General features: G+C 46.4%; 2 protein-coding genes across 3 annotated transcripts in view; one reads left to right on the top strand and one right to left on the bottom strand.

Moving 5' to 3' along the window:
- LOC143788707 (uncharacterized) overlaps positions 1-22,271 on the bottom strand; it is a 155,643-nt gene that overhangs the window by 9,341 nt on the left and 124,031 nt on the right. For both annotated transcript variants that reach the window (XR_013218718.1, XR_013218715.1), the window contains exon 4: positions 14,706-14,795. The gene's annotated coding sequence lies outside the window, so the exon portion shown is untranslated. The remainder of the gene's footprint in view (positions 1-14,705; positions 14,796-22,271) is intronic.
- Positions 1-22,271, top strand: part of LOC143788703 (flavin-containing monooxygenase 5-like) — a 95,214-nt gene that overhangs the window by 71,168 nt on the left and 1,775 nt on the right. The window contains exon 3 of the mRNA XM_077278534.1: positions 20,890-20,962. Coding sequence (XP_077134649.1) covers positions 20,890-20,962 — 73 coding nt within the window. The remainder of the gene's footprint in view (positions 1-20,889; positions 20,963-22,271) is intronic.

The following is a 22,271-nucleotide window of genomic DNA, read 5'->3' as shown; positions in this document are numbered from 1 at the left end:
GAGTGCACAGATGCACAGCCACAGCTAGATTATTATGCTGTTCCATTGACTCAGATCACAACATTGCCCTCGCAGTGTACTGAGCCAGAACCTGACCCTGATGAGACTATGGTGCCCCGTCCCAAACGCTATAGCACCTTACACAGTGACACAGAGGAAGGTGCACAGAACATTGAAGAGGAGGTGATAGATGACCCAGTTGTTGACCCCGATTGGCAGCCATTGGGGGAACAGGGTGCCGCTGGCAGTAGCTCTGAAGCGGAGGAGTATGAGCCGCAGCAGGCATCAACATCGCAACAGCTTTCATCTGGCAGGCCCGTATCTGGCCAAAACCGTGTGTCAAAACCAAAAACAGTTTTAGGACAGCGTGGCCATCCGGTGAAAGTAGCACAGCGTGCAATGCTTGAAAAGGTATTCGATAGTAGGAAGAGTGCAGTGTGGCAATTTTTTAACCAAGATCCGAATGATCAGTGCAAAGTTATCTGTAAGAAATGCTCAAGGACCTTTAGCAGAGGGCAGAATGTCAAAAATTTAAATACAACATGCTTGCGTAGACATTTAACCAGCATGCACTTGCAAGCCTGGACTAACTACCAAACGTCCCGTAACGTAGGTGCACCCACTCAGAATGAAGCTAGTCAGCAACGCTACATTGCTTCCCTCACTGTAAGCCCACCGTTTAGGACACCACCTGCAGCAAATGTGGAGGTATCGTCGCAAGGCCAAAGCAGTCAGGGAATCACCAGGTTGTTGGTAGGAAACACTGTATGTAGGCCAACAGCAAGAATACCCTCACCAACCCTCTCTCAATCTGCCAGGGCCACCACCACCCCCGCTAGTTCCACCATATGCAGCTCTCCAGTCCAGCTCACCCTACAAGAGACTCTCATTAGGAAAAGGAAGTACTCATCCTCTGATCCGCGTACACAGGGTTTGAACGCCCACATTGCTAGACTAATCTCGTTAGAGATGATGCCCTACCGGTTGGTTGAAAGCGAAGCTTTCAAAGCCCTGATGGCCTACGCAGTACCACGCTATGAGCTACCCAGTCGACACTTCTTTTCGAGAAAAGCCATCCCAGCCCTCCAACAGTATGTCAAAGACTGCATTATCCATTCACTGAGGCAATCAGTCAGTAGAAAGGTGCACCTCACAACACATGCATGGATCAGTAGGCATGGCCAGGGACGTTATGTGTCCATCACGGCACACTGGGTTAATTTGGTGGATGCAGGGTCCACAGGGGACAGCCACAGTGGGACAGTTCTGCCTAGCTCACGGTCTAGGAAACAGTTGGCTGTAGGCGTTCGCCACCCCTCCTCCTCCTCCTCCAGCAGAAGCGAAAGCTCATCCACAGAGCGCAGTCGCACGACCACTCCATCCGCAGCTGCCACTGTTGCACACGAGGTGTCCTGTTGTGAATTCCGTTCTCGGGCTCCCTCCTGTGGTCATGAGTGGTATTGTGTGAGTTCTGTTCTTGGGCTCCCTCTGGTGGTCTTTAGTGCTTACTGCGGGTCTGTAGCTTGAATCCAGCTGCCTCGTTTCTGCTAGTCTGGCCTCTATTTAACTCCACCTGGACCTTCACTTTTGGCCTGCTGTCGTATTCAGTACTGGTTCTGATCTCTCTGGACTTTCCTTGTGACCTGTCTCCTCCTGAGAAGCTAAGTCTTGCTAGTTCATGTTTGCTCATTATTTCCTTGAAAATGTTTCTCTGTATATGATGAGTTCTGTCCAGCTTGCTTATATGTAATATTCTCGCTTGCTGGAAGTTCTGGGGTGCAGAGTTGCGCCCCTCACATCGTGAGTCGGTGTGGGGGTTCTTGTAATCTCTGCGTGGATTATTTTTTATAGCATTTTATACTGACCGCACAGATCCCTTGCTGTCTTCTGTCTATTTATTGTTAGCGGGCCTCATTTGCTAAAAAACCTGTTTTCATTTCAACGTTTGTGTTTTCCCCTTAACTCACCGTTATTATTTGTGGGGGGCTGTCTAAAACTTTGGGGTGATTTCTCTGAGGCAAGTGAGGCTTGCTTTCTCTCTAGGGGTAGCTAGTTTCTCAGGCTGTGACGAGGCGTCTAGGATTTTAGGTAACGCTCCACGGCTGCTTATAGTGTGTATTGATAGAATCAGGGTTGCAGTCAGTATAGCTTCCACATCCCCAGAGCTTGTCCTAAGGATTTCTGTTACTTAGCAGGTCAGTTTGCGATCCTTGCCACCAGGATCATAACCGTACAGCAGGCCAAAAAAGAGTTAATGCATCGCAAAAGAGGGATAAGAGAGATCCTGAGTTCATTTTTTTTTCTCTGCAGTGTGGCTAGCCTCTCTCCTCCCCTTAATCTCTGGGTGGTTCAGAATTCAGCTGCAGACATGGACATTCAGAGTCTGTCCTCTAGTCTGGATCATCTCACTGCAAGGGTACAAGGTATCCAGGATTACGTAGTTCACAGTCCTATGTCAGAGCCTAAAATACCAATTCCTGAGTTATTCTCTGGAGATAGATCTAGGTTTTTGAATTTCAAAAATAATTGTAAATTATTCCTTTCACAGAGACCTCGTTCCTCTGGTGACCCTGTTCAGCAAGTTAAAATTATTATTTCTTTGTTACGTGGTGACCCTCAAGATTGGGCATTCTCTCTGCCGCCAGGAGATCCTGCATTACTAAATGTGGATGCGTTTTTTCTGGCGCTTGGATTGCTTTATGAGGAACCTAATCTAATAGACCAGGCAGAAAAGGTTTTGCTGGCTCTCTCTCAGGGTCTGGATGAAGCAGAGGTTTACTGTCAGAAGTTTAGGAAATGGTCTGTGCTCACTCAGTGGAATGAGTGTGCCCTGGCAGCAATTTTCAGAAAAGGTCTTTCTGAAGCCATTAAGGATGTTATGGTGGGGTTTACCACGCCTGCGGGTCTGAATGAGTCTATGTCGTTGGCCATTCAGATTCATCGGCGTTTGCGGGAGCACAAACCTGTGCACCATCTGGCGGTATTTTCTGAGCAGAAGCCTGAGTCTATGCAATGTGACAGGATTCTGACCAGAATTGAACGGCAGAATCACAGACGTCAGAATGGGTTGTGCTTTTACTGTGGTGATTCAACTCATGTTATCTCTGATTGTTCTAAGCGCACAAATAGGTTCGCTAGATCTGTCACCATTGGTACTGTACAGCCCAAATTCATTTTGTCTGTTACTTTGATTTGCTCCCTGTCATCCTACTCAGTTATGGCTTTTGTGGATTCAGGTGCTGCCCTGAACTTGATGGATTTGTCATTTGCCAGGCGCTGTGGTTTTATCTTGGAGCCTTTGCAATTTCCTATTCCACTAAAGGGAATTGATGCTACGCCATTGGCCAAGAATAAGCCTCAGTACTGGACTCAAGTGACTATGTGCATGACTCCTGCACATCAGGAGGTGATTCGTTTTCTTGTGTTACATAATTTGCATGACGTTGTCGTGTTGGGTCTGCCATGGCTGCAGGCTCATAATCCAGTCCTGGATTGGAAAGCAATGTCTGTGTCAAGTTGGGGTTGCCAGGGGATTCATGGCGATGCTCCTTTGGTGTCAATTGCTACTTCTACTCCTTCTGAAGTCCCTGAATTTCTGTCGGACTACCAGGATGTATTTGATGAGCCCAAATCCAGTGCCCTACCTCCTCATAGGGATTGTGATTGTGCTATAAATTTGATTCCTGGTAGCAAGTTCCCTAAGGGACGACTTTTCAATTTATCTGTACCAGAACATACCGCTATGCGAAGTTATATAAAGGAGTCTCTGGAGAAGGGGCATATTTGCCCGTCCTCATCCCCTTTGGGTGCGGGGTTCTTTTTTGTGGCCAAGAAGGATGGTTCTCTGAGACCTTGTATAGATTATCGCCTTCTAAATAACATCACGGTCAAATTTCAGTATCCTTTGCCATTGCTGTCTGATCTGTTTGCTCGGATTAGGGGGGCTAGTTGGTTCACCAAGATAGATCTTCGAGGAGCGTATAATCTTGTGCGTATAAAACAGGGCGATGAATGGAAAACGGCATTTAATACGCCCGAAGGCCATTTTGAGTACTTGGTGATGCCTTTTGGGCTCTCTAATGCACCTTCCGTGTTTCAGTCCTTTATGCACGACATCTTCCGAGAGTATCTGGATAGATTTATGATTGTGTACCTGGATGATATTTTGGTATTTTCTGACGATTGGGAATCCTATGTGAAGCAGGTCAGGATGGTATTTCAGGTCCTGCGTGCCAATGCCTTATTTGTGAAGGGCTCTAAATGTCTCTTTGGAGTCCAGAAGGTTTCCTTTTTGGGCTTTATTTTTTCTCCTTCCACTATTGAGATGGATCCAGTTAAGGTCCAGGCTATTTATGACTGGACTCAACCTACATCAGTGAAGAGTCTTCAGAAGTTCTTGGGCTTTGCTAATTTTTACCGTCGCTTCATCACTAATTTCTCTAGTGTGGTTAAGCCTTTGACGGATTTGACCAAGAAGGGTTCTGATGTGACCAATTGGTCTCCTGCAGCCATGGAGGTTTTCTTCGGCTCCTGTCTTGCGTCAGCCGGATGTCTCTCTCCCTTTCCAGGTCGAGGTTGATGCCTCTGAGATAGGAGCAGGGGCTGTCTTGTCGCAGAAAAACTCTGATGACTCTATGATGAGGCCATGTGCTTTCTTTTCAAGAAAGTTTTCGCCTGCCGAGCGGAATTATGATGTTGGTAATCGGGAGTTGTTGGCAATGAAGTGGGCATTTGAGGAGTGGCGACATTGGCTTGAGGGAGCCAAACATCGTGTGATGGTCTTGACGGATCACAAGAATTTGACTTATCTCGAGTCTGCCAAACGGTTAAATCCTAGACAGGCTCGATGGTCGCTGTTTTTCTCCCGTTTCAATTTCGTGGTTTCTTACCTTCCGGGTTCAAAGAACGTGAAGGCTGATGCCCTTTCTAGGAGTTTTGTGCCTGACTCTCCGGGAGTTTCTGAACCGGCTGGTATCCTCAGAGAGGGGGTGATTCTGTCTGCCATCTCCCCTGATTTGCGGCGGGTGCTGCAGGAATTTCAGGCCAATAAACCTGACCGTTGTCCACCGGAGAGACTGTTTGTCCCGGATAGATGGACCAGTAGAGTTATTTCCGAGGTTCATTCTTCGGTATTGGCGGGTCACCCTGGAATTTTTGGTACCAAGGATTTGGTGGCTAGGTCCTTTTGGTGGCCGTCCTTGTCGCGGGATGTGCGTTCTTTTGTGCAGTCCTGTGGGATTTGTGCTCGGGCCAAGCCTTGCTGTTCTCATGCCAGTGGTTTGCTTTTGCCTATGCCTGTCCCAAAGAGGCCTTGGACGCATATTTCCATGGATTTTATTTCGGATCTTCCAGTCTCTCAGAGGATGTCTGTCATCTGGGTGGTTTGTGATCGTTTTTCTAAAATGGTCCATTTGGTGCCGTACCTAAGCTGCCTTCCTCCTCCGATTTGGTGCCGCTGTTTTTTCAGAATGTGGTTCGTTTGCATGGGATTCCGGAGAACATTGTGTCTGACAGAGGATCCCAGTTTGTGTCCAGATTTTGGCGGTCCTTTTGTGCTAAGATGGGCATTGATTTGTCGTTTTCGTCGGCCTTCCATCCTCAGACGAATGGCCAAACTGAACGAACTAATCAGACCTTGGAAACTTATCTGAGATGTTTTGTTTCGGCTGATCAGGATAATTGGGTGTCCTTTTTGCCATTGGCTGAGTTCGCCCTCAATAAATCGGGCTAGTTCTGCTACTTTGGTTTCACCTTTTTTTTGCAATTCTGGTTTTCATCCTCGTTTTTCCTCAGGTCAGGTTGAGCCTTCGGACTGTCCTGAGGTGGATTCTGTGGTGGATAGGTTGCAACAGATTTGGAACCACGTAGTGGACAATTTGATGTTGTCACAAGAGAAGGCTCAGCGCTTTGCTAACCGCCATCGCTGTGTGGGTCCCCGACTTCGTGTGGGGGATTTGGTATGGCTGTCTTCTCGTTTCGTTCCTATGAAGGTTTCCTCTCCTAAGTTCAAGCCTCGTTTCATCGGTCCTTATAAGATTTTAGAAATCCTTAACCCTGTGTCATTTCGTTTGGACCTCCCAGCATCGTTTGCCATTCATAATGTGTTCCATAGGTCATTATTGCGGAGGTATGTGGTGCCTGTGGTTCCTTCTGTTGATCCTCCTGCTCCGGTGTTGGTTGAGGGAGAATTGGAGTATGTGGTGGAGAAGATCTTGGATTCTCGTATTTCGAGACGGAAGCTTCAGTACTTGGTTAAGTGGAAGGGCTATGGTCAGGAGGATAATTCCTGGGTTGTCGCCTCTGATGTCCATGCGGCTGATTTGGTTCATGCCTTTCATTTGGCTCGTCCAGATCGGGCTGGGGGCTCTGGTGAGGGTTCAGTGACCCCTCCTCAAGGGGGGGGGGGGTACTGTTGTGAATTCTGTTCTCGGGCTCCCTCCTGTGGTCATGAGTGGTATTGTGTGAGTTCTGTTCTTGGGCTCCCTCTGGTGGTCTTTAGTGCTTACTGCGGGTCTGTAGCTGGAATCCAGCTGCCTCGTTACTGCTAGTCTGGCCTCTATTTAACTCCACCTGGACCTTCACTTTTGGCCTGCTGTCGTTGTATTCAGTATTGGTTCTGATCTCTCTGGACTTTCCTTGTGACCTGTCTCCTCCTGAGAAGCTCAGTCTTGCTAGTTCATGTTTGCTCATTATTTCCTTGAAAAAGTTTCTCTGTATATGATGAGTTCTGTCCAGCTTGCTTATATGTAATATTCTCGCTTGCTGGAAGTTCTGGGGTGCAGAGTTGCGCCCCTCACATCGTGAGTCGGTGTGGGGGTTCTTGTAATCTCTGCGTGGATTATTTTTGATAGCATTTTATACTGACCGCACAGATCCCTTGCTGTCTTCTGTCTATTTAGTGTTAGCGGGCCTCATTTGCTAAAAAACCTGTTTTCATATCTACGTTTGTGTTTTCCCCTTAACTCACCGTTATTATTTGTGGGGGGCTGTCTAAAACTTTGGGGTGATTTCTCTGAGGCAAGTGAGGCTTGCTTTCTCTCTAGGGGTAGCTGGTTTCTCAGGCTGTGACGAGGCGTCTAGGATTTTAGGTAACGCTCCACGGCTGCCTATAGTGTGTATTGATAGAATCAGGGTTGCGGTCAGTATAGCTCTCACATCCCCAGAGCTTGTCCTAAGGATTTCTGTTACTTAGCAGGTCAGTTTGCGATCCTTGCCACCAGGATCATAACAGTGTCCCATTATGGAACAGCTAGTGGTAAGCGTCAGCAGGCTGTGTTGGAAATGAAGTGTTTGGGCGACAACAGACACACCGCAGAAGTTCTGGCCGAGTTCTTGCAGCAAGAAACTTATTCATGGCTGGGCAGTGTACATCTTGAGGCAGGCAAGGTAGTCAGTGATAACGGAAGGAATTTTATGGCTGCCATAGCCCTTTCAGAACTGAAACACATACCTTGCCAGGCTCACACCTTGAACTTGGTGGTGCAGTGCTTCCTGAAAAGTTATCCGGGGTTACCAGCCCTGCTCCTGAAGGTGCGAAAACTTTGCTCGCACATCCGCCGGTCACCCGTACACTTCAGCCGTATGCAAAACCATCAGCGATCGCTGAAGCTTCCCCAGCACTGCCTAATAATCGACGTTGCAACAAGGTGGAACTCCACACTGCACATGCTTTAGAGGCTGTGCGAACAGAGGCGTGCTGTAATGTATTTGTGGGAGGATACACATACACGGGCAGGCAGTTGGATGGCAGACATGGAGTTGTCAGGTGTGCAGTGGTCGAAGCTACAGGACCTCTGTCAAGTCCTTCAGTGTTTTGAGGAATGCACACGGCTGGTAAGTGCAGACGACGCCATCATAAACATGAGCATCCCACTAATGCGTCTGCTGATGCAAAGTTTGACGCACATTAAGGAGCAGGCGTCTGCAGCCGAGGATGAGGGAAGCCTTGATGACAGTCAGCCATTGTCTGCTCAGGGAACTCTCCTGGACGAGGTGGCGGACGAAGAGGTGGAGGAGGAGGATGATAGGGATGAATATTTATGGGAGGAGGATGCTTCTCAAGGGGCAATAGAAACTGGTGGCGTTGCAAGGTCAGGTACAGGGATTTTGCGGGAGACAAGTGATGTTGATTTGCCAGAAAGTGCTCCTCAACCCAGCACAAGCAGTGATTTGACACCTGGAACATTGGCCCACATAGCTGATTATGCCTTGCGTATCCTAAAAAGGGACCCCCGCATTATCAAAATGATGACCGATGATGATTACTGGTTGGCCTGCCTCTTGGATCCACGCTACAAAGGGAAATTGCAAAATATCATGCCACATGAGAACCTTGAGCAAATATTGGCTACCAAACAAGCTACTCTTGTAGACCGTTTGGTTCAGGCATTCCAAGCACACAGCGATGGTGATGGTTCTCACACGAGCTGCAGGGGGCAACATGGCAGAGGTGTTAGAGGTGCACAAATCAGAAGTGGCATTGGACAGAGGGGTTTTATGACCAGGTTGTGGACTGATTTTGCAATGACCGCAGACACGACAGGTACTGCTGCATCAATTCAAAGTGACAGGAGACAACATTTGTCCAGTATGGTTATGAACCATTTTTCCTCCCTTATCGATGTTCTCCCTCACACGTCATTCCCCTTTGATTACTGGGCATCTAAAATAGACACCTGGCCTGAATTGGCAGAATATGCATTACAGGAGCTCGCTTGCCCAGCTGCTAGTGTGCTATCAGAATGAGTATTCAGTGCTGCTGGTTCAATACTGACCGAAAAAAGGACTCGTCTGGCTACCCAAAATGTTGATGATCTAACCTTCATTAAAATGAACCAATCATGGATTTCTAATTATTTTGCCCCACCTTCCCCTGCTGACACGTAGCTTTCCTGTAAAGAGGTCTTGCTTTTGGCCTCCTCTTACTGACTGCTCCAATTCCTCCATTTGCAGCTGCTGAATGTCCACCATAGGCCATTTTTACACCTCCCTAAATGGGCTGACTCCCCCCACGGGGCCGTGGTCACCACTTGGCGCAAGCAGCCGTGCGAGTGCCGTTTGCCTGGACAGGTGGGTGTGCCCACTTTTGGCTGACGGCACTGGCACAGGGTCCCTCATAGTACAATGAAGTGTCTATGGCGGTGGTGGTGCACACCCAACGTCAGACACACAGTCGTAATATGAGGGGCCCTGGGCCAGTACCGCCGCCCACGAGAGAGTGTTCCCCTTCCCCCAGCTCAAACAGTGCTCTACCACTTGCAAAACTTACCTCTCACTGCTTCACCACTGTTTAGTCTGTGCTGTTAAATCCTTCAATGGCACTGCCAATACAAATTTGTTGAAATGATAGATGATAGCAAAAATATACAAGGGCCCTGCCCTCCATTTAGAAAAGTTAATACTGTACGTGAACTACCAGTGTCTGCTACTCAGCAGAGGAACCCACCCCTGTACCTAGCTTTGCCACCTGTTTATTTAGAAAAAAATTTGGCAGACATTTAGCCCACTTTACTATTTTGGCCTACTTACTGTGTCAGGCACTTCTTCCAGTTGTCCTCCACCGAACAAAGCAGTGCTGCCAGTTTACTCCTGTTACCAGTGTAGAACTGCATAGAACCTACTTTTTTATTTTAGGCCTAGTAAGTCTGCGCAACTCCTTGCAATCGTCCTCCACTGACCAAACCAATGCTGCCTGTGTACCCCTGTAACCTATTTTAAACTGCATTGAGCCTACTTTTTTATTTTAGGCCTAGTAAGTCTGCGCCACTCCTTGCAATCGTCCTCCACTGACCAAACCAATGCTGCCTGTGTACCCCTATAACCTATTTTAAACTGCATTGAGCCTACTTTTTTATTTTAGGCCTACTACCTGTGTCTGTCTGCGCCACTCAATACAGCTGTCCTCCACTGAACAAAGCTGAGCTTCAATCTTCAGGCTTTCGGCCTATAGGAAATTTTAAACTGCATTTGGCCTACTTGTTTGGTTGGGCCCTAGTAACGGTGTCTGCCACTCCTTGCTTGTCTCCTCCACTGAATATAGCTGGGCTTCAATCTTTAGGCTTTCAGCCTATAGGAAATTTTAAACTGCATTTGGCCTACTTGTTTGGTTGGGCCCTAGTAACGGTGTCTGCCGCTCCTTGCTTGTCTCCTCCACTGAACAAAGCTGAGCTTCAATCTTCAGGCTTTCGGCCTATAGGAAATTTTAAACTGCATTTGGCCTACTAGTTTGGTTGGGCCCTACTAATGGTGTCTGCCGCTCCTTGGTGTTCTCCACTGAAAAAAGCTGAGCTTCAATCTTCAGGCTTTGAGCCTGTATTTTGAATATGAAACTGCATTTGGCCTACTAGTCTGGTTGGGCCTACTTACGGTGTCTGCCGCTCCTTGGTGTTCTCCTCCACTGAACAAAGCAGTGCCGCCTGTTTACTCCTGTTACCAATTTTGAACTTTATTTGGCCCACTTTATTATTTGGGCCTACTAACTGTGTCTGCCACTCATTACAGTTGTCCTCAACTGAACAAAGCAATGCCGCCTGTTTAGTCCTGTTACCAATTTTGAACTGCATTTTGCCTACTTTATTCTTTGGGCCTATATCTGTGTTTCCTCCTCATCCTGCCCATTGCCCAGCCACTGCTAGATGAGTCTGCTGGTACATTCACCCAGACCAATACATTCCCCTTGCACTCTACACAGCCAGAATCTGACCCTCCTGAAAGTCTGGTTCCCCTTCCCGCATACTATACCACCTTACACTGGGATAAAGAGGAAGGTGCAGATGAAAGTGTAGGTTCCTTCATCAGGTGGGGAGGGCATACTCGTTGGCGATGTCACTGGCACAGGGCCCCTCATAGTACGCAAAAGTGTCTCTGCCGGAGGGAGGTGCCCCCGCCGTCAAACACAAAGCCATACTTTGAGGGGCCCTGTGCCAGTGCCAATGCGAACAAGTGTACCCCCCTGCTTGCTCAGGATCACAGCACTTGCAAAGTTGAAATACTGACCTCTCCCTGCTCCACCGCCGTGACGTAGTCCACGTTTCCTGGGCCCACGAAAAACTTGAGCCAGCCCTACCCCCCCCACAACTTTAGCCAAATGACCCCCAATTTTCAATGCCTAACTATTATTATAAGGTAAATTAAGATTGACAAGTTTAAGTAACAAGAATTGATGTTTTTGGCATTAAAATGGGCACTGTAGGTGTTTTCCTGTCCTCCACTCACTGCCGACTTTGATTCCCCATTGACTTACATTGGGTTTCGTGTTTCGGTCGATCCCCGACTTTTCGCGATAATCTGCCGATTTCACTCGAACCGACTTTTGAGAAAGTCGGGTTTCATGAAACCCGACTCGATCCTAAAAAAGTAAAAGTCGCTCAACCCTACTGCTAATCCATGGGTAACACGTTTTATTAAAGCTGCTATAACATCTAAACCCATAAACATGAAAAGACTACCAACGTGGGACTTAAACCTAATCTTGTCAGCTCTAACAGAACCCCCGTTTGAGCCTATAGATTCAATACCACTTAAAACTTTATCACTTAAAACGACCCTTCTCATAGCCTTAACATCTGCCTGTAGAATAAGTGATCTCCAGGCCCTATCTGCAAGGCCTCCCTTTACACAAATCCTGGATGACAGGGTTATCCCGAGAACAGTCCCTGCCTATATACCCAAGGTTGCGTCCAATTTTCACAGGTCCCAGGAGATAATCCTTCCTTCCTTCTGCCCAGACCCTAAAAATAAAAAAGAGGAAAAATTCCACACATTAGATGTGAGAAGGTGTCTAGCTCAATACTTAGAATCCACCCAGTGGCATAGGAAGGAAGGGTCTCTCTTTATCTGTTTTCAGGAACCCAGAAAAGGACTCAAAGCCTCCAAGGGCACTATAGCACACTGGATAACAGATGCGATAGCCTTGGCGTACTCGTCCACAGGAAACACATTTCCCGAGGGGCTGAAAGCGCACTCTACAAGAGCTATGGCGACCTCCTGGGCCAAAAGGTCGGAGGTATCAATAGACCAAATCTGTAAGGCGGCCACCTGGTCATCACCTTCAACCTTTTTTAGACACTACCGTTTAGACCTAGCCTCTTCATCTGACTTGCCTTCGGAAGAAGGGTTCTGCAGGCTGTGGTCCCTCCCTAAGCAACAATCTCTGCAATTCTCTCTGTGGTGCTGTCATGGGAGACTGAGAAAAGCATAGTTACTTACTGATAACGGTATTTCTCAGAGCCCATGACAGCACCCGCTTATTCCCCCTTCCCTTATCACGTGTGCGGTGAGCACTTTATTTAATCGAAGTGTGTTTTACTAATATAGACACGGTGTATACCTGTTAAGCAATATGTTAAAAGTGTATATTTTTCTTGTTGTCACTAACCTGGAGGACCTCCGATGCTCTGTAAATCAAACTGAAGTAGGAGAGAGGTACCGCCCTTTTATCCTATAGGTTTCCTGTCCCTGAAGGGCGGATCCCCTCTCTCTGTGGTGCTGTCATGGGCTCTGAGAAATACCGTTATCGGTAAGTAACTATGCTTTTTAGACACATCTCCATTACTAAGCCGTTGGCTTGATGTCACCTGACATTACAAAGATGACAGTGGGAAGAACTGGGCAAAGTGCCAGAAAAGGTGCATCTAATAGATGCGCCTTTTCTGGGCAGCTGCAGGCTGCTGTTTTTAGGCTGGGGGCCCATATCAATGGCCCCTTACCAGCCTGATAATACCAGCCCCCAGCTGTGAGCTTTAGCAAGGCTGATTGTCAAAAATGGGGGAGGACCCCACGCTGATTTAAAAAAAAAAAAAAAAACAGCGTGGGGACCCCTTTATTCTTGATAACCAACCGAGCTGAAGCTGACAGCTGAGGGTTGCAGCCCTTAGCTGTGAGTTTTGCCTGGTTGGTTCAAGGGGGAACCCATGTCGGGTTTTTCATTCAATTGTTTTGTTAGATGGCATGCTGCATCTGAGGAATACCCCGATCATCCGCTCCTGCTGTCACTTTTATTAGCGGCAGCAAGAGTCGGATGATGGGAGTAAGACTCCCAATAGCCCCCACCTGCTGTCATTGTTTGGACTTTAATATAACTCTCATCATTCTCCTCTGCTCGTGTCGATCGCTGAGGAGAATGATGAGAGCGTCTTCAGCACCCGTCGTGGGGGAACAGCACTTACTGTAGCACTTCTTCCCCGGCGGCGTCCATGTGGTACAGATGTGGCACACGGAAGGCATCCGTGTGTGGTACGTGTTTATGGATCGCCCCCGTGGGCAAGGGGTACTCGGTATCAGGTCCTTCGGTTCTCAAGGTGGATGTCACGGTGGCTGACCCGGTCCGTGGGCCTGGGACGTCAGTGTAAAAGGGAAAGGTTTTTAAAGGGATATGTTCGTGACGCCACCTGTGGTATTCGGTCAGAGTGACAGACGCTGCTTTAAGGGGTCCGCTGGGGTGATGTTATGGCAGCTAGATAGTATACCTTCCCACAGGTGAAGTATGTCCCTAGGGCTTCCCAGTGTGTAGATGGTGGATGGTGAACGGCGTAAGGCGCAGTGAAGAATGAGGACACAAGGTTGCAGTCTCTTTACCTTTTTACTGAAGACTTCAGCATCCACAGTCCAGAGCACAGATCACAGGGCAGGCAGAGTCCGGCCGGTTTGGAGGCAAATCCAGAGTCCCCTTATCCAGGTGGAAATCAGTAGCCTTCCTCTAGCGCCAGGGTGTTGTAGTACCTTATTGCTGAGCCTCTCATAAGGTCCTCACAACTGTTGTAGATGTTATGTCTCTCTCTGTCCCCCAGATGGATAGGACAACCCATATGACTGGTGGCCTGAGGCTTTTTACAGGGACTCTAGCACGCCCCGGCCTCTAAGGGGTGCCACCATGCCTCCTAGGTATAGGGTGGATCAGTAACTTGCAATTAGCTGTCCTGCCAGTCTCTGGAGCAAGGCATAAATGACTGTTGCTCCCTCAGTGTTCCGGCTACCGGATCCTGCGCATCAGAAGGAGGCAGCCTGTGCAGGGCAGTACTCCCTCTGATTTCCATTCCTTTTGCTATGACTTCTTTCTCACTCTCTACAATACAGTTCTCTGTTCGTGTCCTTTCTTAGGAACTGCTGCACGTGGGGCAGGCGCAGCTCTGTGTCCTTCTGTCTAGGCCTCTGACAGGATCCCACCCCTGTCGGGGACCAACTACCTGAGCCGAAGCTCAGCCAGCAACTGCTTGAGCGAAGCCCAGTCAGCATCTGCCTAACTTCTTATCCAGGCCACCAGTTTTAGCTAATTGTGAAGAGTGCCCTAGTAAATAGGAGCATAGCTCCTCCTGGTGGACTGGAGTATGAAATGTGTTGTATGTTTGTGGTACCTGGTAAAGAGATCTCCTTTATTGCCTCCAAACGTAACATCACTCCCCCCTAGAGGAGAATATTACTGTAACGACCAGGACCCTGGGGCGCTGCATTTACACAGACTGATTGACTTGTATGGGTCCGTGTGATCTGTGCAGCTGCACAAAAACAGACATCTCCATGTGTGGGTCACTCGGGCACACGGACCGTGAAAAACACAGATATGTGCACAGACCCATTCATTTGAATGGGTCTACGTGTGTCAGTGTCTCCGGTACATGTGAAAACTGTCACCACATGTACTGGAGACACTGACGTGTGAAAGAGGCCTTAGTGTGACTCCAGCCTAATAGTAACCATCTTATTGATACCTCGTAGTTTCTGTGCCACAGTCTGTATCCTTCCATCCAACAATGATATTTCAACACAGTCGTGTCAGTGCTGCTGCCAGTGATTGGATGCTGTGGAAACATGTCCAAGCCAAAATGTCATTACTATAGGTCAGAATAGAGAAACTACTAGATGATTTATGATTTCTAAAAATATTTTTACAATTTAATTTTTAATCAATAGATTTCATGATATTTCTATAACAAGTAAATAATTTAAATATTGGCTTAGGTTGAAAGAGGGAATTGTGCCGTATGTGTCAAACTGATGGATACCACAAGAAAACCTAATATATTTCAATAGGTTCTGCGAGCAATAATGGTATCCTTTATACAGATATGTCTTCAAAGGAAGATTTGTAGTTAAAATTCTGCGCTGCCGCTAAGGCCTTTTTCACTCGTCAGTGGCTCCAGTACGTGTGGTGACAGTTTTCTCACATACCGGAGACACTGACTCACGTAGACACATTAAAATCAATGTGTAAACCTACAAAAAACCTGCTAAGTTGCAAGATCAGGAACCAAGTATAGATAAAAGTTCACAACCAAGCAGAAGAGGTAACCAAAACACGTAATTTTATTGAGATAACCTATACATAATAATGTAATACTACATACGGACAAAATTGGTGAAAGTGAGGACGTGCAACTAGTGCCGCCAGCAAAAACCAGGTGTTGATGAATGGCTGGAGGCAGACACAACACATACAGGCAACCAAGCTCCACACCTACGCTGGGGAGTGCCCAAGATTGAGACCCATGGCACACAGTGATGTAGCTAAATAACTGGGACCTCCAAGTAGAAAAAGTAAAAGTTAAAATAACTCATAAAGCCATGGAGTAGACCCCTTAACCATAGTGTGAGATCACACATGTAGTATGAGATGACAAAATCACTACGCCAGGTCAAAAGCAGGGCATAAAGGTGTAACTGGAACCGGTACCTCCACGTCTAAGGGAAAATGTATGCATGCTAAGAATGGTAAGAGACATTACCTTGAGACATGGTAGTAACCGGGCACCAGCGTGGTGTGGGCAGGAAGGAACCTCGACGTACGTTTCGCCTTACAAGGCTTCGTCAGGAGGCGTGGCTAAATGCTAGATGGGCTGGGAAATATATAGGGGTAGGAAATAAGACACTATCCAATCGGCGCGTACCCAGCATGATGCGGAAGACCCCGGTCGGCGGGTGCAGCGGCGCACCATGGGGCGTGGGCGGGAGGACAAACGTCATCTCCGCCCATCCCCACGGCAACGCCGCAAACACCCGACCCGGCCGGGGCCACCACAGCGCATGCGTGGGACGCGCTCAGGACAGAGAACAAGAACCGCCGCTGAGTGTAATACAGCGAACTGCCCAGGAAGGTAATAGATAAGCTGGGCAAAAATGGGTGGGAAATGGTGTACAATCAGCTCGGCGCGCATCCATCATGATGCGGAAGCCCCGAGCAAGCGGATGCAGCAGCGCACCATGGGGCATGGACGGGAGGACAAACGTCATCTCCGCCCATCCCCACGGCAACGCCGCAAACACCCGACATAGCCAGGGGCACCACAGCGCATGCGTGGAGCGCGCTCCGGATAAAGGATGGGTAAAGGAGGCCGATACCACAAGTAAGCACAGGAATAGAACGGACTATACGGGCAAACCAAGGAAGGGGATGAAAAGAGCAAGGGGACACACAGGCACACCTCAACCGGATGGCAGATAATAGGCCCCCAAAGTGAAGAATATTTCAATTACAAAACAATTGAAGCATAAAGAGAAAAGAGAAATAAAGAATACGTAATGAAACATGCCCTACCAGGCACGGGATTGCAGAGTGTGAAAATAATGGATGAACCCATAATGGAAAACCGAGGTAAAGGTAATACCAACGTTTCACACTCTGCAAAGCCGTGCAAAACAATATCAAAAAAGAAGAAAATATACAAACGTTAATGTACTGCTGAATAGATGGCATATACGAACAGCATAATAATAATACTGATGATGGCAGCACTCATTATAATCCGATTGGTGAATACAATGAAGTCCAGAATAGAGCATAAGACATTTAGAATGGAAAGGGACCCGAATGATGGTTGATGTAAAACATTGGTCCCAAAATTGATGGAATTCTTCTTCTTTTAATAGGTACAGCGTTCCATTCGATAAGACCCACCACGAAGTCCCACCACACGAAGCGGATCACAAACAGTGAACGGGTAAGTATCTAAATGGACATAAAAATAAAACACTCAATACCGATAAAAAACACACAAATATCTAACCAAAAAGACAGACATAAAAAGACCCAACACACATAAAAGAAATAAAGTTAAGATTAAAAACAGCCTGAAGTTATAGGAAAGGCTTGAAACTGATAGCTATAGCTAGAGGCTATCAGTTTCAAGCCTTTCCTATAACTTCAGGCTGTTTTTAATCTTAACTTTATTTCTTTTATGTGTGTTGGGTCTTTTTATGTCTGTCTTTTTGGTTAGATATTTGTGTGTTTTTTATCGGTATTGAGTGTTTTATTTTTATGTCCATTTAGATACTTACCCGTTCACTGTTTGTGATCCGCTTCGTGTGGTGGGACTTCGTGGTGGGTCTTATCGAATGGAACGCTGTACCTATTAAAAGAAGAAGAATTCCATCAATTTTGGGACCAATGTTTTACATCAACCATCATTCGGGTCCCTTTCCATTCTAAATGTCTTATGCTCTATTCTGGACTTCATTGTATTCACCAATCGGATTATAATGAGTGCTGCCATCATCAGTATTATTATTATGCTGTTCGTATATGCCATCTATTCAGCAGTACATTAACGTTTGTATATTTTCTTCTTTTTTGATATTGTTTTGCACGGCTTTGCAGAGTGTGAAACGTTGGTATTACCTTTACCTCTGTTTTCCATTATGGGTTCATCCATTATTTTCACACTCTGCAATCCCGTGCCTGGTAGGGCATGTTTCATTACGTATTCTTTATTTCTCTTTTCTCTTTATGCTTCAATTGTTTTGTAATTGAAATATTCTTCACTTTGGGGGCCTATTATCTGCCATCCGGTTGAGGTGTGCCTGTGTGTCCCCTTGCTCTTTTCATCCCCTTCCTTGGTTTGCCCGTATAGTCCGTTCTATTCCTGTGCTTACTTGTGGTATCGGCCTCCTTTACCCATCCTTTATCCGGAGCGCGCTCCACGCATGCGCTGTGGTGCCCCTGGCTATGTCGGGTGTTTGCGGCGTTGCCGTGGGGATGGGCGGAGATGACGTTTGTCCTCCCGTCCATGCCCCATGGTGCGCTGCTGCATCCGCTTGCTCGGGGCTTCCGCATCATGATGGATGCGCGCCGAGCTGATTGTACACCATTTCCCACCCATTTTTGCCCAGCTTATCTATTACCTTCCTGGGCAGTTCGCTGTATTACACTCAGCGGCGGTTCTTGTTCTCTGTCCTGAGCGCGTCCCACGCATGCGCTGTGGTGGCCCCGGCCGGGTCGGGTGTTTGCGGCGTTGCCGTGGGGATGGGCGGAGATGACGTTTGTCCTCCCGCCCACGCCCCATGGTGCGCCGCTGCACCCGCCGACCGGGGTCTTCCGCATCATGCTGGGTACGCGCCGATTGGATAGTGTCTTATTTCCTACCCCTATATATTTCCCAGCCCATCTAGCATTTAGCCACGCCTCCTGACGAAGCCTTGTAAGGCGAAACGTACGTCGAGGTTCCTTCCTGCCCACACCACGCTGGTGCCCGGTTACTACCATGTCTCAAGGTAATGTCTCTTACCATTCTTAGCATGCATACATTTTCCCTTAGACGTGGAGGTACCGGTTCCAGTTACACCTTTATGCCCTGCTTTTGACCTGGCGTAGTGATTTTGTCATCTCATACTACATGTGTGATCTCACACTATGGTTAAGGGGTCTACTCCATGGCTTTATGAGTTATTTTAACTTTTACTTTTTCTACTTGGAGGTCCCAGTTATTTAGCTACATCACTGTGTGCCATGGGTCTCAATCTTGGGCACTCCCCAGCGTAGGTGTGGAGCTTGGTTGCCTGTATGTGTTGTGTCTGCCTCCAGCCATTCATCAACACCTGGTTTTTGCTGGCGGCACTAGTTGCACGTCCTCACTTTCACCAATTTTGTCCGTATGTAGTATTACATTATTATGTATAGGTTATCTCAATAAAATTACGTGTTTTGGTTACCTCTTCTGCTTGGTTGTGAACTTTTATCTATACTTGGTTCCTGATCTTGCAACTTAGCAGGTTTTTTGTAGGTTTACATGTCGTGGCTCAGAGGTAGGCCCTCTAGTGGCTAAGAGGGCATTTTTGGTTTAGGTGTTTCACATTAAAATCAATGTGTCTCTGCACATGTCAGCGTGTTTTCACGGACCATGTGTCCATGTGCAAAACACGGAGACATGTCAGTGTTTGTGGGAGCGCACGGATCACACAGACCAATTAAATTCAATGGGTGCGTGTCAACACTTACCGCACACGGATGCCATCCGTGTGCTGTCCGTGTGCCGACTGAGGATCACACGAGACAGTGCTACAGTAAGCGCTGTCCCCCCTGTGTGTGGTGCTGCAGCCGCCATTCATTCCTTCTCCCCAGCAGCGTTCGCTGGAGAGAAGGAATGAAAAATCATGTTTTTTAAAAAAAATTTTGTTTTTAAAATAAAGTTCCCGGTCACCTCCCACCTCCCACCCCCTGTGCGCCCGCCCGCTTGCATTAAAATACTCACCCAGCTCCCGCGATGCTTCCTCTCAGAGCCTCAGCTTGTCCTGTATGAGTGGTCACGTGGTACCGCTCATTACAGGGATGAATATGCGGCTCCACCCCTATACAAATCACCTAGTGATTCAGTTTATCCTTCCTACCTCCTTGCTTCCTAAATAATAAAGTTGTAGCATACATTTTACACATATGGAGAAAGAAATCTTAGTACATCAAGTAGGATGCAGAGAAAGATATCCCATATGTGCATGTTAGGACAAAAAATAGGGACAACTGCAAACCAGATATCCTAAACACCACAGAAAGAGCAGTCAAAAAATCCCATAAAAAGTCACTTTTATTAAGTATGTAATAAAAACCAAATACATGGAAACAGGTACACAGGAAATGATGGTGACAGTGAAACACTGTATAGCAGTACAAAGATAACACATAGGGCTACAAGGTACCACCCACCGCACAAATACCCCAGATAATACTATATTCAGGCTGGCAGGTGTTTAAGACTCCTTGCTTCCTGTGTATTGATTTAATATTTTGGATAGTCCTTTGGATCGGTGATAAATGTTGTTGTTTGACGAACCCCTTTTTTAAAAAAAACATGGTTTCATAAAACATATATTGATTTTTGAGATCTAAACAAAATTGTGATGAAGAACAGGAATTTATTAATTTCTCTAATTTGGAGAGCTAATAACTTGAACCAGATGAAAGTGGCTGTGCCTGCTGAAATAACACAAACTCACCTTTTTGGCTTCAGTCACTGCTTCTGGTAGTCTTTGCATGAATACTGACAAAGTCTCCACAGTCTTGAATGGATCAGTGTTTTTTTCTGTGTGGAAAATGTAAACACTGCAGCCAATCTTAGCTGATTGGCTGCAGTGTTCACATGATACCCCCACTAGATATTGATGCCAGGTTGCTAGGCGGTGAAGCGAGCACTCCGTATAGAGGAGTGGAACTGATCTGGGAGGTATCTTTTTTTTCTTTCTCTTTTTACCTACATTGGGGCCATTAATAAGGGGTTGTCCACTAGTTCTCTGTCATTTGCATAATCTGCGCAATTCTCTGGGGATGAGAGAATCTATGGTGGTCTGACCTCAGCCCTATTCCCACTATTTGTTTTTCTCCTGTCTACTCCCTCTCCATAGACTTCAATAAGCTGTGGGACCGGACACCTTACTCTCCTGTGCTCTGTCTTATCTTTAGCAAAAAAAGGAATTAAGCTGTTTTTCCAGAGATAAGTTCATGAGGAAGAGCGATGGCAAAATGTAGCTCCTAAGTGGAGAAAGAATTTGATTTTTTATACAATAAATGACAGTTTCTTACATTTGCTTGGATTATTGAATGTCTCAGTTTGTTTAAAATTCACTTCCCGTTTTTGTCACATATTCTATCTAAAAATGTTTATTATTTGTCCATTTATTTTCAATTTACAGGTTTGGTACAACTGCCAGATAAAGAAAACATGACGAAAGATATAGTAATGAAAAAGTACTTAATGTCCAACCGGTACGTTATAAAAATGTTACTGTACATGAGCTTAGTCTTAAAGGGAAATACCGTCAGAAAATGATCTGTTTATTACATCAGGTTTTTGTGTTTAAAAAAAAAAAACATTGTAAAATATTTTTTTTAAAATGCATTTGTTTCTTTTTTACACAGTGTGCAATCTGTATTAAAAAAAAATAAAAAATATAAATCTTGCAATTTCACACTAACCACTGGGACTCTTTTAGGCTACTTTCACACGTTTTTTTGAATCCGTCACAATCCGTGGATTTTTGTGAATGCAGGATCCTGCATCTTCCCATAGACTTGTATTAGCGACGGATTGTGACAGATGGCCATCCGTTTTATCCGTCGTGCACTGGATCCGTCATAAAATAGCGGTCCGTCGTGCAGAGAAAACGTTCATAGGAACGCTTTTTGTGCACGTCTGAAAATCGGTCAGCGACGCATCCTGCGCTGCCCGTCGTCGGCTACAATGGAAGCCTATGGACGCAGGATCCGTCGCTGATCGTCATACACAGGATTCCAGCGACGGATCCAGTTTTTCCCTTCTGAGCATGAGTGGAAGGATTTTTCAAGCACGGGAAAAAGTCTCTCTCTCTCTTCAGGAAATAACACATGTACATCCCTAAATGGTGGGATCCTGACACTATCTTTTGTTGTAAAGTATCTAATTGGTTTGTGGAGGGGCAGGGTCAGCTGTGAAGTCTCCCATTGTGATTGGTGGATCCTTTGTTATTAGCTGTGTATAGAGCTGTCACTTGCCATTGTAATTTTGCTTCTACTAATAAGTAAAGTCCTATAAACGCTTCATGGAAGGAAAGACCCCAGTAAATAGTGTGAAAATTGTAAGATTACTAAGCTTAGGACTGTGCCATTTTCCCCCATTCTTGACCAGGTATATTTTCATTTTTTTTTCTATTTATAAAATTTTACAGCCATTAACCCCTTCACAATATGACCATTTTGCGTTTGTTTTTTTCCTCCCTTTCTTCCCAGAGCCACAACTCTTAATTTTCTGTGCTATATAATATATAGTTAGGGTTTTAATACCCAAAATCCAATATAAAGGGCAGATCCTAAGGTGGAGACAAAAAAGTGCTATGTGCTATATTTTTGCAAAGTGCATAATAATCTATGTCCACCACTAGATGAGTCCCAGAGCAAATAAGGAATCACATAGACAAGTCCTATGTACTGGCCACAGAGCAAATAAAGATCAGTCAGAATATGCTAGTGCATATCGTCTCACAAACAAGCCATGCCCCATATTATATGCATACATTCATCAGAGAAATGGAGGTAATAC

The sequence above is a fragment of the Ranitomeya variabilis genome, chromosome 8, assembly GCF_051348905.1.
Source record: "Ranitomeya variabilis isolate aRanVar5 chromosome 8, aRanVar5.hap1, whole genome shotgun sequence".
Taxonomy (NCBI): Eukaryota; Metazoa; Chordata; class Amphibia; order Anura; family Dendrobatidae; genus Ranitomeya; species Ranitomeya variabilis.
Note: the sequence above shows the minus strand (reverse complement) of the source record. Positions and strands in the feature narration are given on the sequence as shown.